This window comes from Hemiscyllium ocellatum, chromosome 14 (genome assembly GCF_020745735.1).
Source record: "Hemiscyllium ocellatum isolate sHemOce1 chromosome 14, sHemOce1.pat.X.cur, whole genome shotgun sequence".
Classification (NCBI taxonomy): Eukaryota; Metazoa; Chordata; class Chondrichthyes; order Orectolobiformes; family Hemiscylliidae; genus Hemiscyllium; species Hemiscyllium ocellatum.
The window spans coordinates 42808711-42827269 of record NC_083414.1 but is presented as its reverse complement, the minus strand read 5'-3'; the positions used below and the strand labels follow the sequence as shown (position 1 = coordinate 42827269).

General features: G+C 38.2%; 1 protein-coding gene across 3 annotated transcripts in view; it reads left to right on the top strand.

Moving 5' to 3' along the window:
* magi1b (membrane associated guanylate kinase, WW and PDZ domain containing 1b) overlaps window positions 1–18559 on the top strand; it is a 443982-nt gene that overhangs the window by 391752 nt on the left and 33671 nt on the right. For 2 of the 3 annotated variants that reach the window (XM_060835674.1, XM_060835672.1), the window contains 6 exons: window positions 1809–1900; window positions 3903–4095; window positions 7021–7311; window positions 9091–9291; window positions 12965–13058; window positions 14307–14358. In XM_060835674.1, coding sequence (XP_060691657.1) covers window positions 1809–1900; window positions 3903–4095; window positions 7021–7311; window positions 9091–9291; window positions 12965–13058; window positions 14307–14358 — 923 coding nt within the window. The remainder of the gene's footprint in view (window positions 1–1808; window positions 1901–3902; window positions 4096–7020; window positions 7312–9090; window positions 9292–12964; window positions 13059–14306; window positions 14359–18559) is intronic. The other variant, XM_060835673.1, reaches the window with a different exon arrangement.

The window sequence follows — 18559 nt, the reverse complement described above, 5'->3', positions numbered from 1 at the left end:
TTTCTTGAAGGTTTAAATGTTGTCCCTTCAATTTGTTGATAGGATTGGGAGAGGTTGATAAAGGTGAAAGGATAAAATATAACAAAAATTGAAGAAACTGAGAGGAAAAGTAATCCAATATAAGAAAACAGTAAATTATATGGGGTTTAGTAAAAGAGGTGTTGAAAATCTCCTAACAGAAAATAGGGCCATTCAGTCCATTGGATGTGCTGCACAATTTAATATGATGGTGGCTGATCGAACACTTCTTCAATGCCTTTTCCCTACACTACCCCAAAACCCTTTAAAACTTATTAACACTGCCGTCAGTCAGCTATTTAACTAGAGGAAGCACCACAGCTATATGTGATACTGACCTTCTGCAATATTCATAGAATTCCTACAGTGTGGGAAACACATTTGGCCCATTGAGTTCACCCTGATCCTCTGAAGAGCAACTCACCCAAATCCACCCCTCTTATCCCTGTAATCCCTACAAATCCTACAAATCCCACAGTGGGGAAATTTAGCATGGGCAATCCATCTCTGGACTGTGGGAGGAAACTGAAGCACTTGGCGGAAACCAACGCAAACATGAGGAGAATGTTCAAACTCCACACAGACTGTTGTCCCAGTGTGGGATTAAACTCTGATCTCTGGTGCTATGAGGCAGCAGTGCTAACCACTGAGCCACTCGTGTATAATCATGTATGCAAATCTTTTAGTGGTGGTTAGTAAATCGCAGTCAGGAGGCGGGCGTTTAACTGAATTTCATTTGCCTTGCCTCACTTTCAAGGTACTAAGGTCTAATGTTGTCCTTCCAGCTTTTGCACAGGCTAAAGTTCAAACCTGGAGCCATTCTGATTTAAGTGGCTCAGTAGCAAAGTAATCAATTAACTTACTGATGTCATCAAATTAACTTCCTTTGGATAAATTTCAATTGTTTAATCCATTTTTTACATAAAACTGTCTTAAGCACTCGTGTCTCCTTTTTTGATTTTGCATTCACCCTGTCAGCAAGTTAATTAGGAACAGTACTGTCAGAGTTTTGATGAGTAATGTAGGTGGTTAAATGCATATAAAATGATGCCGATGTAGTAATTGCTCAATGGATATTTGCTGGAGAAAGGTGACAGATAAATGATTTAAGTACTGCTGATATTCAGCACCAAGCACAAGGGAATATGCATTATTATCCCCAATAAAAGAACTGTCCTAGCAATGCAGACATTAATGTTTATAATGAATTGGGTCCTGATTTCACTTAACTTTTAACCAGTTGAACATCTAATTGAATGCGCAGTGTAGAAGTGTGTGAAGCTGGCATTTTATTTCTCTAACAGTATAACCAGATTAACCATTAATTATTAAATGCTCCAAAAAGACACTATTCAATCAGATTATAATCTTACTTGCTCTGCCTGGTATAATTCTAACAGGGGACATCTGCTATCCACCACTGAGAAAGAAGGTGAGGTTCGGTCAAAGTGTCAGAGATTTATTGCCAGCAATGCCCTTATTGAGTTTCTACCCTGCAGCCAACTTGGCGACATTGCCATGATTCACAGTCTAGCTGTTGCAGTAAATTGCAACACTAAAACCACAGTGTGTGATTTAAACCTAAAATCAATTGGGGATGGTGACACTGATTCTAACAGTGGAAGCCTTTAACTTGATAGTGCCATTTGCTGAACCATTCTAAAGCTCTTAAAACTGTCGGTGCGGCAAACAAAATACTGTCTCTGTCCAGTTGTTAATGAAAACCAATTGACCTTCATTATGTTCTTCACACATGTTTGGTGATATGACATCTATATGCTTTTCCACAGTTCCTGATTATCAAGAACAAGATATTTTCCTCTGGAGAAAAGAAACTGGATTTGGTTTTAGGATACTTGGTGGAAATGAGCCTGGAGAGCCAGTGAGTAATTAAAGTTGGCTTGCTATTGCTCTTATTTATAATGCTACATTTGGGAAATTAAGATTTACCCTGTTTCTATATTGAACCTGATGTGAAACAAAGACATACTTCCCCTTTTAAAATTACAGAAGTGGTACACAAATTATTAATTGTGTATTAGATTTTGTTGCAGTTTTGGTAAATTCAGTAGTGTCTATGGCATATGCTGAGCTTATGGAGATAAATGGTGTTGAATTCATTTTATCACGCAATAAATTGAATTCATTTTCCAGTTTTAGTGGCCAGCCTTACAGAAGAAAAGAGTACCTCAAAGTAATAAGTCACTTTCCTTCCCTTTAGATAGTAACAAAACTTATTCACTTGCTTAGAATGAAGTTTGGTACCTTCCTGAATGCCAGGTTTGGTATACCTGCCTGCTCTGATAGCATCAGGAACATCTCCACTGAGTTCCATAAGTTGTGCTTATTCTTTCTTTTAACTTAGAAATGCACATGAACCCAGCTATACAAGAGTGTCTGTAACTGTGCATATGAACAGCAGCATCGATTGCTTTAAGTTCAGTCGGCTTTACTAATAATACATTGTCATTTTCTTTATAAAATTTGATGATTGCAGATTGAGGAAAGTACAATTATTCGACTCTATTAATTTTTTTTCATAAACTTCAGAATAGAGGGAAGATAAACTTAACTTCCTTTAATAAAACTCTGACTATTTCACCATATTTTTTGTAAATACAATTCTTGAAATCTCCTCTTTTCACGAGGTTTGGAACCCTTTGCTTTGCCACATTTAACTGGAGCCAGACAGAGTTTCCATACACTTGGGGAGTGGGGCAAGGGGGAAGGACTTCTTCCTCCCAACTCCACAAACTCCCTTACCAGTAGAACCCCTTCCTGAAGCACACGGTGATCGCTCCTGCCCTCCACCCCATCAGTATGGCATCAGTTTCCCCAGGTGGGGAAATGTCATCAGGTGGAGAACCCTACCCATGACTTTGGATGCACAGTTTCATTTTAAAACTGCACAGTGAGCCACCGGTCACCCACTGCAGCCACCCAGCCCTACTCTCAGCACATCAGCTAATAGAAGTTATTCTCGCATGCAAAATGTTTTCAACATCAGCTAAATTGACATTAAGAACTTTAAACCTTTAAAGTTCTCTAAAATGGTGCTGAATTTGTAGCTGTAACAGTTTGAAGATTATCAGTATTTTAAGAAGTCAAACAAAGATTTCCTGCTGTGCAGGCTTTTAAGTGTCAAATTCTGAATTGTGCATCTGTTGTTTCATTAAAAATTCATTGTTGAGGGTATGAGGAACTAATTTTCACTCTTCAGTGCATAAACATGCAGACTGTGATTACACATTGTCTTCTCACTAACGTTTGTATAATCACTGCAGCTACCACAAAATGGTAAATGTTTTAAATGATCATTTAGATGAATTTGGCTTTGCAAGTTATTGAAGTAACTCATTGAATTCCTGAAATATTTTGAATAATTTTCTATTTTCAGTTTTCCACAGATTACTCTATCCTTGTGCTTTTCTATGCTCATCTTCTAGAAAATAATTAACCATTTCTTGTAGGCCACATATTTTTTGTATTTTGTCTTGGACACTCCAGTAAAAGCATGGAGTCAATGGCAACGTTTTATTTTGTTAAACAGTGAGAAAAATATAGTATGTTCATCTGCTCAAGATGAACACCTGCACACTTAGTCCAAAGTACCAATACTTTGTTGGGTACAATGTTTGACTCATTGATATATGTTCTGTTTAATACTACTCATAATATCTCAATTTTAAACTGATTGCAGTCTGTTAATGAGCTTTTATTAGAACTACATTGGGCTTTTATTTTACTTTTCCTTGTTCATTTACTTGTGAATAGTGGGAATTAATTGTGTTGAACCTACTCAATTAGCATGTTTGGAGCAAAATATTGCGACTGATCTTGATACATGCTGAGTTGAAAAACTTTTCTGGTTCCTTTTGGTCCAGATCTACATAGGTCATATCGTGCCACTGGGTGCTGCTGATGCAGATGGACGGCTACGCTCCGGCGATGAGCTAATATGTGTGGATGGCACAGCCGTAGTTGGAAAGTCCCACCAACTTGTTGTTCAGTTAATGCAACAAGCAGCCAAGCAGGGTCATGTTAATCTGACTGTGAGACGTAAAGTGGTTTTTCCAGGTACGTAGTTGTCAACGTGGGATTAGCAACAAAATGCTCTTGCAAGAAAGGTCATGTTCCTGGAGTACGAAGATTTTCACATAGACATTACATAACTTTGCAGAAACAAAATAATTTTGTCCTATTTTTAAATTATATATGAAAAACAATTTATTGATTAAATAGCAACTCTCCCTGTTCTTGATATTTTAAATAAATGATTGAAGGTGAATCTGGTTCATTCTCATCATGTTACTCCAACCTTATTTCTTTTACATTACTCATTTCAGAATCTTTGATGCTGCACATCCTGATGCAGTGGCTCACATAAATTGACAATCTTTCTCTCTAATTGTAGTTTTTCCAAGATCTACGCACTTGTAGGGTCTTTTTCTCCCTAAGTGCATCTCTGCAAGATGAGACAAATGCTTTCATCATCTGTGCTGGGCAGCAACAAGCAACCTACATCATTTTGGAATGAATACTGAGGCAGAATTGAGATCTCTGGATGATTCACTCAACAATGAGTCATCCAGCTGCATTCATTCAAAAATGGCCTAAGTCAGCTTATGTTAGTGTTAATGATAAACCTGTAGAACAGCTCATGTCACAGGCAGTTCTGTAAGTCCTTGGAAAGCCTGGGAGATAGGGCACACTCTGTTCCCAACTTACTCTTCCACTCCCTAAACTTCACATGCTGACTATGTCAGAGGTTAGGAATTGCAAAGTTTTGTGTCAGAAAGTCTTGACATGGCTGTCATGTCCTTGAAAACAACAGATTTTGTGTTGAAAGTATAGAATGTATCATTTTCCATTGTGCTTTTTAATCTTGTGGATTTACTGGCACATGTTAGAACATAGTGAGCCTTCTTATATCTGCAAAAAGCAAGTCCTCCTCGGTGGAGGATGCCTTTGTGATGTGCTCAAATTTGTCACTTTTCAAATTATATACAAAACTGTCCTGAGTAGTGTGCATGTGGCATAGAGCTTGGGAATGGTTTTGAGACTCTTTAGGAATGAAGACACACTCTCCATCTGCATTCTAAGGAGTTTTGCATTTTGGAAAGTGACCAACTGTTGAGTAGCATGCTAAATTTGGATGGAGCAATGATTTGTTTTGTAGGAGGTTGAGTTTGAGGGTCCTGCTTTTCTTCTTGATGTTTACATCTGCCGAGCGTTTTCTTGAGGTTTACAACCTTAGCATTCCAACTCACCATGAGCAAGATTTCAATCCCACAACCTCTGCCTCACCAAAACAATCTTCCATCTGTCTAGCACTGCCTGTCTTGACCCCACACTCAGTCGAAGTATTGCTGTGGAGACCAAGTCATTGAGTGTATTTAAAACAGAGAGAGAGAGAGGATCTTAATTTGTAAGGGGATCATAGATTATAGGGAGAAGGCAGGAAAATGGGGTTGAAAAACGTATGAGCAGAGATCGAATGGCAGAGCAGATTCAACGGGTGAATGAGATAATTCTGTTCCTATATCTTGTGGTTTTATCTTGAACTTGATAACAATCAGAAAGAGACTGAACCAGGTTTTCAAAGGTAAGAATATGAAGAGCTGAAGTTCTGAGCATGTTCACGCAGTGCTGTCAGAGAACCTTTGTTTGTTGTGATTGCTAATATAGAATCTTGTTATAAAAACCATTTGTCAGACTGCAGTACTCTTACTATGGCACAAAGTTACCACTTGAACAGAGTGGAGACAGTACCTGAGGCATGAGCATTCAGGCACTTGGGAGTTGCATAGGACTGCTGGCCCTCTGCTATCTGACCTTTTGAAGTCCTGAATGCTGTCTTTGAAGACCACCCTCCTGATGTAGTTTTTGGCCCCATACAGTACTGGCTTTGAGTTTTCTACTGCCAAATTTGCCATTTAAAATCTCTTTATGTCACTGACACTGATGCAATGCGGGTGTGAGACTCAAAAATGATCTCAGTTTCCAGCTCCTAACTCCCAACTAAAGACCCAAATAAAGAGTCTGGAATTCCTTTCGTAACCCTCTCCACCTTCTCTAAATACCTCTTCATGCACTCTCTGTCTGTCTGTCTGTCTCTCTCTTCATTTCCCTACCTTCTCTCTACTTGTTGACACTGCTTAGAATATAATTTTTTGACCAAAATTTAAGTTACCATTACTAATGCTCAGTTAGGTGACTCAGTGCCACATTTTGTCTAAGATCTTCTGGTGGCTCAAGTCATCTTGCTATTAAAAGCATCCTATAAATGTAAGTCGTCATTAAGTGTGTTCAAGAGTGGGATTTTTATTTGCTTGATTTTTATAAATTGAGTTTTATTTTGCTGATGGAAGGGACTGAGGCCAATTGTACATACTTCATCATCTTGTAGTTTCAGGGTAACTTACTCGATGTGGTTTGGGATATTTGCATAGGTACTTGTTGAACAACTTGATTAACCTTTCAGGGGAAACTCAAAGCTGTTGACCATGAAGGGTTTAGCAATCTTGAGGTTTATGACTCCGTTAACAAAATGAAGAGCAATTTTTTTTATTGCCAGTCGCCTTGTTGGGAAAAAAAATAACATAAACCATTTTTCATTCTTCTGACAACTTTCGGGTTATGGCTCCAAACTTCCCAAGTTCTAATATTCAGAGTGAACCGAGAAATGACTACCAACAGACTGATTGATTGACTGTGTGTGGCGTCATATCTTAGATTAATTAAGTCTTCAACCACATATTGATAGGATTGTTGACCTGATGCAAATCAGAACTGAGAACTCCCAGCTAACTTTTATGCTAACTTCCTTTTCTCTTATAAGCAATTGTCATGGTAGGTCTATTACCTAAACAGATGTTAGCTAAGGATGGATCCATCTTTTTTCTTACTCGAATTCTTTCAGTCCTACTGAGTATTCAAATGTCAACTGAGATGTTGTTCTTCCATTTAGAAACTGATTTTGTTTCACTCCTCTCAATGCAGCAGCCGTACCAAAGCCTGAGACTGAAGTACCTGCCTCTCCAGTCTCATCACATCACAGCAGCAACCAAGCAGTTTCCCTGACTGAAGAAAAGCGCACCCCCCAGGGCAGTCAGAACTCTTTGAACACGGTGAGCTCTGGCAGTGGAAGTGCTGGTGGAGGTGGCACTGGTGGTGCTGGTATTGGAGGGGGTGTGCAACCATATGACGTGGAGATCCGGCGTGGAGAAAATGAAGGCTTTGGTTTTGTTATTGTCTCGTCAGTTAGTCGACCAGAAGCAGGAACCACATTTGGTAAGTTATATTTGAAAGAAAACATATTTGAATAAACTACAAGCTCAAAATAACAGATTTATGAATGCAAACATGATACACTACAATGTACATGTTTGGCAATTAGATATTAGATATCTAATTGTGCTGAACTAATATTTCTATGGTGAACCCACTCCTGTATGTCTGACTTATCCAATCATTCAAATGAGTTTGTATGTACAGACATTTTTAATGCAGTTCATTATTTTATTAATAATTTGTCTTTTGTATTAAAATCACAAGGTGATTGCAAGTATTTGATTTTTTTTACTGTTTGGAAAAGTACTAGATCAAACTTGTTTTAAAACAATAGATTAATTGTATCCGTAGATTTGTTAATTTTGTGTGGATTTATTATGGTCATTGGACTTTCCTAAAACCCTGCATGAAATGCTTGCTTTCTGCTTTGCCTTGCTACTTGTGTGGTTCATCTTAACTGAGCAATTCTTTGAGTTCCAATCAGTGTGCTTTCTTTGCTAATGATCAAGTGTAGCTGATTCAAGCTTGGCTTTTTTTTTAAGTTTGAGATTACATAAGAATCCACACAGTTTACTTGCTGTTACATACTGCAGCTCACAGTTTTTAATCAGTGACTTTTTTTTTCCCCTGAGTATTAAAGCTGTAGCATAGAAACTAACGTCTTGATTCCAAATGGAAATCACTGGATTTAAGGTTTGCTTGCCTTTCTGCAATGAGAAAGAACAGAACATTGGCAAAGTGCTAAATTTACTCACGTAATAGAACTCCTAAACTTGGCCTAATCAATACCAGAGGTGAGCACCAGAAACTGTGAGGCTAGCCACAATCAGTCTTTTTATTTGGATGTTACATTATAATCTTGACACCCTGAAGGAATGACGTTTAACCAAGGTGTCTCCTTTGACTTCTGGAAGTTTCATTAATACCGCATCCCCAGGTCATTGTGATTTTTATGTGCAATGCTTGCTGATCCACAGTTCCACTTTGCATTAATTAATTTGAATGAGAGCTCAGATGCCTGTTTATACAATGGTACAAATGCACTTGGTTAATCAAAGGCCTTCAAATTTTCAGAGGATATAAAGGTACATTAATCAAATTTCCACTTTCCCTGGTTAAAATAAAATACATTTTTGTATTTTGTACATAACCAGCATATGTTAGTTGTTTTTTTAACCTGATTAAAGGTGCCAGAATATTTCTCTCAATATTTATTCCATTTGTCCTTTGATTGCTCACAATACCCAGAGCTTGAAACGTTTCATGTTGACTTGCATGAGGATTGTCAATTTACATTTCACTTTTAGCAATGTGTCATTATTAAATGTCACTGAAGTAATAGATCTCAATCGAGTGCCTGCTTCCTGGAGCAGGTGGTGCCAATTGCAGTTGGCATTTCCTTGCTAGACACCTGTCCCAAATGTCCACTGGAATCCTGCAGATACATTATTTTGTAGAGAAGGAAAAGACCATGGACCTAACTGGAACTGCATGCAAACTCTTGAAGACCTTGCAAAACTTGTGGGAGATTATATTTTATTATTAACAACTACAAATCTTTAGAAGAGCTAAAGATGGAGCTGCACACTGTCACTTCACAGCTGCATTTTGTAGAACAGATTGCCAATGTTTTGATCATCAACCATGGGATGTAAAGCATTCCATCATTAATTTTGCTTGGTGGCACAGTAAATTAACCCCTGACCTTCTGTCTCCCTGTCCTCCTCTCCTAATGGTTCACCTTTACCACCTTCCCAATTAAAACTTGTACAAAACCAGGCAATGCATGTGTAGCCATGCCTCACAAAATAGGTCGGATCATTGAAGGAAGCCCTGCAGACCGTTGCGGCCAGCTTAAAGTTGGAGATCGCATTTTGGCTGTTAATGGATGCTCGATTACCAACAAGTCCCACTCGGATATTGTCAACCTGATCAAGGAAGCTGGAAACACTGTAACCTTGCGCATCATTCCTGGTGACGGTGAGTCAGCAGCTCTCCTACTTTCACAGAAGCAAGACATTTAATGCTTAGATTACATGTTGCAAATTTACATTGTTACTTTACGAATTCTCCTGCTTTGATTTATGGCATGTTCTTACTTTCATGGTTTACTTAGCTTTGTTGAATCCAAATTGTCAATTTTGAATCTGTAAGTGAGAAGCCCTACAGGTTCTTGGTGCAATAATTTAATACAATGTATTTGTGAGATGATAACAGTAATTTTAACAATTTGGCACTCCCAGCATGAAGGTTTGTCCAACTGGGAAACCTGTTGTGAATCCGAGCCGAGGGGATCCTGAGTTGTAGTTCGCCTAGTTTTCTGCCCATCGTTTCCTACGTGACCTTCCCTTTATAGTAAATTTGCGAGAATTATTCTATGCCCAAGGCATGGTTAATTTACTTTCTCTTACATAGGATATAAAACCTTTGCAAGATATTTCAGTGGTCACATTTTTCCGTTCAGATTGCAACCCAATAATTTATGGTTACTGAACATGTCAAAGTTTGTTTATTTTTCTGAGGAATTACAAGATTTGTACTGGTGGGTTTAAAAAAAAATCACATTGATTTTCAATAGAGACTAAATAATCTGATAATTAATAACTTAAAAGTTGGATTTAACAACAGAATTGTGAGCATTCCAAGAATTGTCAGTGCATGTGAAGCTATGTTTTTGATGCTTGTGAAATGATAACGATAAAAATGTTTCTCTCTGACTATTTTCATACTCTATTCTACATGATTATTAATGTAGCTATGTGAATGTATTCCATTGAGAAAGTATTTATGGCTAACTACAGAAGTTCGCAATGGTATCAAGTTGAAAGAAAAGGCATGCAGCTTTGAAGATTAGTGATAGGCCAAGGGGTTAGGAAAATCTTTAAGACTATTAAAGGGTGATCAAAAAAAGGGAAGAAATGTAAGATTTGAGAATAAGCCAACAGGAAATTGAAAAACAAACAGTAAGAGCTCAGAGAGCTAAAGTAAATGTTGGTTCCTTGTGAGATGAGATTGAAGAACATCGTGAAGCCTTGAACAAGCACTTTGTATTCATTTTTATGATAGATGATACAAAAAAAGCCTTCTAATAACAGTAGGCAGGAAAATAAGCTTAAAGGAGGACATAAAGGCCTGAATTTTCACGGAATTAGCTGAATGTTTGAATAATATAAAATGGCATGAGAGATCCGATTCAACAGCTCTTGAATTTTGCTGGCAAGCAGGAAAAAAAGCCATAAGGTTTTCGGAAAAATGAGCTGGTGTTTCTACAAGTTGATATTAGTGTTGATCAACAACAGAAGTTTTAATCATTTCATGCCTTTTAATCAAAGACAATGACAAAGCAGACAGACAAAAGGATGGCACGGTGGCTCAGTGGTTACCACTGCTGCCTCACAGCACCAGCAGTCCCAGGTTCAATACCAGCCTCAGGCAAACTGTCTGTGTGGAGTTTGCACATTCTCCCTATGTCTGCGTGGGTTTCCTCTGGGTGCTCCAGTTTATCCCACAATCCAAAAGATGTGCAGGTTAGGTGAATTGGCCATGCTAAATTGCCCATTGTGTTAGGTGCATTAATCAGAGGGAAATGGGTCTGGGTGGGTGACTCTTCGGAGGGTCGATGTGGACTGGTTGGGCCGAAGGGCCTGTTTCCACACTGTAGGGAATCTAATCTAAAACATAATTTATAGCTCCATGAAGGCATTAAACTAAGTTAAAATTTCAGGTCTGTGCCTGGTGTGTCCTTGCTGAAATCAGCAGAGAAGGCCGTAAGTTGGTTTGGGAGTTATAATGAGACATAGCATTGATGGCAAGTGTGAGTTGACTTGAGGATTATAAGAGGGCGTGAAAGCGTAAAGACTAAAGGACCCAAATGATTTTATTACAATTAATAAAAGATACCAGAGAACTGAGCTGGGCCTTTTGACCAGCCCACATTAACACTTGACCACTCCTACAGCTACTTCCAATCTTCCTCCTGAAGCAAAGAGTCTGACTGTATCCCATGTTGCTGTAACTCCACATCCCTTCAGCAAAACTCCAGCCATTCATAGACATTTCTTTGAGGTGGATATGAAAAGCCAGGATATCGCCTAATTCGAGCTCCCTTTCTCTGTAGTGAAAATCCAAGGAAAAGAATCTCTAAAAGGATAGAAGTAGGTTAAGTGAGTGCCGGATTATGTGAGGTTTTGCACTTCTATAGAAAGAATAGAAAAGCAGAATATTTAAATGGGGACAGACTGTAGAATGCTGTAGTACTGAGAGATTGGGATGACCTTACATGTGAATTACAAAGAGCTGGCATGCATGTACAACAAGTAATAAGAAGGCAAATGATGGTACCCTTTATGCAAGAGAATGTACTATGAAAGCGGGAGAAATCTTGCTACATATCGGTGAGATTACATGTATAGTACTGTGTACCATTTCGATTTTGTTATTTAAAAAGTGATCTTTTTGGTCACTAAGTTGATTCTTGAGATGAAAGGATTGCCTTTTGAGGAAAGTTTGGGGAAGTTTTACCTTCAGTTGTTGGATTTTAGAAGAATAAGGTATGATCTTATTGAAGTAGAGGCCTGAATATTCCAGGGGTGGGGATGGGGTGGCATGGTTAAGCTAAGTAATCCAACCCACAGCATCTCATTTTGTAGAATATTCCACCGTCTTCAGTTCCAGTAGTCCTAGCAACATGAAAGCTCAGTTGTTCACACTTCTGTGAGATCATAAAGAAGCCAGCCATGAATCCCGAAGTGCGATGGTCAGTGTTCACAGTGACCTCGGTTTGTGCATAAAATAAGAGTGAACTTCTCCTTGCCACTTAATGTCAGTGTGGGGGCTGGACTGGTGGGTTTTGAAGTATAGGTAGGTAAGAAAGAAGGGGCATACTATCTTCTCGGGGTCACCCAATGAGCTAAGGACCCCCTCCAAAAATAGCATCCCACCACCGTTCCTTCCTTTCATTTTTATTTTTAAAGAAACAAGCTGTCCATATCATGATTTGGACTGTGGACAAGGTTACTCTTGGAGTCAATTCAGCTTTTAGCAAGTTCAGTAGAACTTGAATTATTTATTTGTATATAGCTGATGGCTACTGATCCCAGTGCACACTCACCCAGCGTACCCAGCTGGTGTGCTTGGGGCTGGGTGGGAAATTGATGGGTTAAGAAGGCCATCCTATTTTATGGGCCCTTTGTCAAAAGCCCACTCAGTGGGTGCACGTTATATCCAACCAATAGATTCTAAAGGGCCTTTACGGTGGAGATCTCAGAGAATTTTCTTCTGGTGAGGCAGTCTTGAACCAGGGGGCACCATTTCAAAACAAATTATCACCCATTTCAGATGGAAGTGAGGACGCTGTTCTCTCCAACGTTTCTGAAACTTTGAAATTCTTTCCCAAGGGCCAACTGAGGGCTAAGTCATCGAATTTATTCAAGGCTATGTTAGACTACACTGGAGTCGAGGCTTATGGAGTCAAACAGAGAAATGAAGCTAAAGGCACGATCAAGCTAGCCATGGTGTTATTGAATGGTGAAGCAAACTCAGGTCAAATGGCTTGATCTTGCTTCTATTTCTTTGGAAAACAAGCAAACATTTATCTAGAATATTAAAATGATCAGTGCAACATTGTATCTGAAGTATTTTTTTCTTCTTTTAGAATCCTCCAATCCATCCTTGCTAACAAATGCAGAAAAGATTGCAACAATTACAACTACTCATAACCCTCAGCAGCCACCACAGGATGGTGGAAGGTAAGATATGTCCTTATTGTTTTGTAGTTACTGTGATGGAGCCGTACTTGGAAGCACTCCATTTGTTTCCAGTTGAGAAAAATCAGCCACTTCTGATATTCTGAATACTAGTCGTTGACCTCGGTTTGTGCATAAAATAAGAGTGAACTTCTCCTTGCCACTTAATGTCATTCCTTTCCCCAAAGATAGTTATTGTAAGCAAAAATGGCAAGTTTAGTTTAATAAATATACTGCCAGCAGCAAACTGAAGGCAAGACTAGGCTTGGCTGCCAGCTGACAACATCTCAGTTTGTTCATGACTGATGATCAGCATTTGCATGAGTTACCACAGGGTGACCAGTCATCACAGCTGAGCCCCAGCAGCATCTCCACATTCAGGAGAGAAAGACAGAGAGCAGTGGGAGAGGAGTTGTTGAAAAAAGATGAAACTGGAGAAAAGACATTGTCCTGAAGTTTGTGGTCAGCAACAGTGATGAGCCTCCCTGCTGACATTGAAGAAAGCTACTCATATTGGTTTAGAAATCTCTGTACCATGGGCATCTCCTTTCCTGATTTTAAGACTATCTCCCAGCATCCAGCAGCAGTATTGTGAACAAGCTGTTTAAACAACAAATCAGACTGAAGAATTCTAGTAAATAACAAACAAAGACATAATTATCACAGCTTATCGTTAATGTTTATACATTTTACAGGAATTTAAATAAAATTTGGCACATATGCAAGAGAAGATAAGATTATAGCTTTTCAATACAGCATTTTTATCAACATAGAAATTTTTCGTCAAACACAATCATAAAATGTATTTCCATTTCTTGATTTATTTTTGAACCTCAGAGATTCTTAAGCAATAACTCTGACTTAGTATGCAGTTAAAAACCATGTCCACTAGATTAGCAAGGTGTACTTTTTCTTTGGAGTGTTTAAGAGCATTGTTACTGCTTAACATGAGAAATTCTCGTCAATTCAGTGATTTCTAAAACATTGCCAACTTCAGCACAATCAACAGAGGAGCAAGGATTCACTGTCAACAATTTCCTCACTGAAATAGTGAGCACTGAGGGCATCACAATTAATACAGCACCAAAATACAGGTCATTAGGGTATGACATAAGAATTGATAGCCTGATACTATATTATTCTGTAAAATGATGATTTAACTATGATTTTTGAGATAGAATTTGAGCTCACTGTGAATAAATGACTTGGAAGAACTCAGAACTCAATTTTTTTTTAAAATTTTGTTTTAAGGAGTAACACAAAACCAAAGCCAGATGTATCCTATGATTATAAGTCAGCTCAGGTAAGTGTCAGTTCTGAATTTAATTACTGGAAATAGATGTAGTACTTGATGAAATGGTATTAGATCAGGACCATTTAAAAGATGGGAATATTTTTTAAGATTATGTTAGGTGTTATTCTCCTAAATCCAGCACATGTGAAGATCAGAAAGAAGAATTGCTGTCATGTAATTTTATTGCAATTTGATCCACAAGGCAGTTACTTGACCCATGTCACTTTGAACCAACATCTCAAAAGTACTGAAGTGGGCTAAATTGATTGATTTTTGTTGTTCCTCCATCCTCATGAAGCAATGGTTGCCTTCTGCTCAGTATCTGCTGCTTAATTCACACCTGCCTCAAAAACTTTGGCAGAGATTAGAAATGGAAGCTCCCAAAGTGGAGTCATTTTTTGTCACCATACAGCAGAACATATTGGGGTACCGTTATAGTATTGGACCAACATGCTAGTATATCTGAATGGTCAGTGTTTTGGTAAAGTAGCTGGCTTTGGTTCTGAAAATTACATTTTGGCCTTAGCAATTATTCCCTGTTTGGAGGAAACTAGCTAGTGTGTAAACTTAATGCAAGCAAACCATGAGAACGATTTGAGCCCATAATTATTAATTTAAGTATATTGATACAATTTTAGTGTAACCAGTCACACATGAAATGTTTAAACTGAGTGAACTAAATGCTTAGCTGAACATCTTTGTATCACTCCTTTTTTTTGACGTCTCAAATTTTTATATCATTGAAAAATTAGTATTTTTGTCAATACTGGATGATCACTGAGCAGTTTCATTAAGAAAAACACATGTGCACTTGGTTTTGACAATATTGTTGCTAATTTTTATTTTGTTTAATGAGTAACAATCCAAAACTTGCATAGGACATTTCAGAAGAAACCAGTCATTCTGCTGAACAGATCTATTGTGCTGTTTATGTTGCACATGAGTCTTCTTCCACTGACCTCCTATTAACACAATCTGTTTAGCTTTATATTAATTATCTAACTTATCCCGTTGTCTGCCTTTGTAATTATCTTTTGTTTTCTTAAAATGTATCCATACTATTTACCTCAACAACTCTGTTTAAATTCTGAGTGAAAAATTTTGTCCTGAATTGCTTAGTGGATTTTGGTATTTTGGCTCAATGGTTAGCACTGCTGCCTCATAGTGCCAGGTGACTGTCTGTGTGGAATTTGCAAATTCTCTCCGTGTCTGCGTGGGTTTCCTCCGGCTGCTCCAGTTTCCTCCCAAAGATATGCAGGTTGGGTGAATTGGTCATGCTAAATTGCCCATAGAGTTAGTTGCATTAGTTAGGGGGAATGGATCTGGGTGGGTTACTCTTTGGAGGGTAGGTATGGACTAGTTGGGCCGAAGGGCCTGTTTCCACACTGTAATCTAATCTAATTTTAATCAACCTGTCCAGGGATGATAGGGCACACCTTGGAGTAGGTGAGTCTTGAACCCAGGCCTCTACATCAGAGGTAGAGGCATGTTCACTGTGTCTCAAGAGATTTACTCTGCCAAACCCTTTCATAATTTAAAGAGCTTGTTTAAGTCTTCAACAAATGCAGATTACTGAAGAAACACAGCAGGTCTGGTACTCTCTGTGGAGAGAGAAGTAGAGTTAATATTTCACATCTGGTATGCTACTTCTTCAGAACGGAAAGGTGCTGGAAAACAGGTTTTTTTTAATATACATTTGATAGAAGCAGATAAAACAAAGAGGTTGTAACTGATGGAGAAAAAGAAAAGAATGTAAAATGGGTGTAAATTAAGGTGTGAAAGTGAGAGAATTGATTCTTTCTATTAATTGCAAAGTAAACAAGACATAAACAGTAAGTCTATAGGGGAAGGAATGGAGGAGAATGTAAGAAAAATGGAAAACAGACACAATGAAGTCAGTTTGTGACATTACTGAACTCAATATTGAGACCTTGAAGCTGTCAAGAGCCAAAGCAGAAAATGAGTTGATCTTCCTCCAGCTTGCATTGTGTTTCATTGCAACACTGCAACAGACCCAAGACAGAAATATTAGCATGAGGCAAAGTGATTTTAATGAAATAGCAAGCAACTAGAACGTCAGGATCATTTTAAGGACAGGGTGGAGGTGCTCAACAAAGCAATCACCCACTCTGTGCTTGTCTCGCCAATGTAAAGGAAACTGCATTGTGAACAGCAAATACAGTGGACTAGGTTGACAGAAGTACGGGTGAACTTCTGCTTCACCTGGAAGGTGTGCTTGGGAACTTGGATGTTGACAAAGGTGGAGATGAATGGTCAAGTGTTAATCCTTCTGCGATGGCATGGAAAGGTGTCACAGAGGAATGAGGAAGCATTAGATGTAATGTAGGAATGGACCAGTACGTCACTGAGGAAGTATTCTCTATGGAATTTCAGACTTTCAACATCCGCAGTATTTAGCCATTATTTAGCTTTACGAGTCTTTATTTTTTCCCTGGAGAATGCCAACCTCGTCAGCCTTTCCTGATAGGCCCTTGATATAAATGAACTCTTTGCAAACGGCTTTTCTTTTTCATTGTTCCCTTGAGCAAGGACCTATCAAATGTTGCATTAAATTCTTCAAGATGTTTCACGATCAGTTTGTGATTTGCGCTGATCACAGCATGAGCAGTCGTAAGGCTGAGATTGATGTAAATGTCTGCCTTTGGAAAGGGAAATATTTCTGCAGTTTGAATGGCCAAATAAGCTTTCTACCACCAAGATTTCCCACACACTGCTGCATGTAAAACCACTGCAACCGTAGATAATGGGGACTGAGAAATTTAATTAATCAAGGTATTTGGTTTGAAATGTGGAGCTGCATCAATGTCACTTACTTATAACACCTATTATTGATTCATTGCTTTTTAGACCACAGGTATTGCGCCCCTTTTTGTATTTCACTTTGAATAAAATGAATATTCAACAAACTAAACCAACCATTGATGTCTAAGTTGGCAGTTACACTGTGCAAAATGCATCAAAAATATCCTAAGTTTGTTCAGTTTGTTACAATTGGCTTCATGATTCTGTGTAGAATAGAGACAAAATGCCTGAGCTCCCACTCCTGATGACTATCAAGTCACCTCTTGAGGAGATGTATGTACTGGAGTGAAATGTGTTTAAATTTGGTTCTAATGTTTCATATTGCCATGTTGGCAGGCAATACTAACAAGGGAAAAAAAAAATCTTTTCTACCTCCAAACAATGAATTGATCTCACTTAGCAGGTAATTATAAACATTTGCTTCATATTCTGAGATCTCAAGATTTCCATGAAGTAAAGGAAAAGATCTGCTTGCTATCTACTTATATAATTTTGACTGTCAAAATTTTCATAGGATATTCATAAAATATTTTCTTTACTTGTTGAAAGTTGTTTGTAGTGGCATTGCACCACAAAACTGGAGCATAGAGGAACAAATCCAAGCAGTCTCTAATATGAAATCAAAACAATAAACTATTAATCTAAGTCCCTGAGTTTAAAATGTAATCTGCAAAGATTTGTTTTTTCAATCAAGTTGGATTCTTAAATGCAATGATGAGTCATCTTTTTCAAGCTTATTATTAGGTTTTAGGCAATGTGTATCGCTGAGTATATTCAGCCTCTGGTTATCTGGTAAAATATCTCATTGTGGGAGTGGAGTTAGCATCAGATTAGATTTATTTGTATAACTGCCAAATTTATTTATCTAAAACCATCAGGATTGAACACGTACTCACCAGGTTTGAAGTTGGTGAAGGGATAGTGCAAGGGTATCATAATCATTCTCCTTTCAAGAACATGTGCAAGAAATGTCATTGAACAACACATACAGGCTCAGTCATGGCATCTGTAGAGTGTGTCTGCATCCACCGATCCATGGAAAGAGGTACTCTTTTGATGATCCCACAGATACAGGAGGACACTGATGAGTATAATTCCTGGCAGAGTCACAAGAATACCATAAATTTTTCAAAGCATTTATTCTAACTTCACATAAAGCTCTGCTTTCTTAAATCAGGTCATGTATTAAATATTTTTAATCACTTATATAGGGAGAAGCTGCCTGGTTCGTCCTTTACAGAGGAAACTAAATGGGTTCAATCCAACAATTTGGAGAATATTAATTGAAAAGATTTGGAGCATTCTTGTTTCTTCTTCTGATAACAGACTTTTATTAGCATGACTTTAATTACATTGTTGACCTTGTTACTACACTGCATTAAAATGA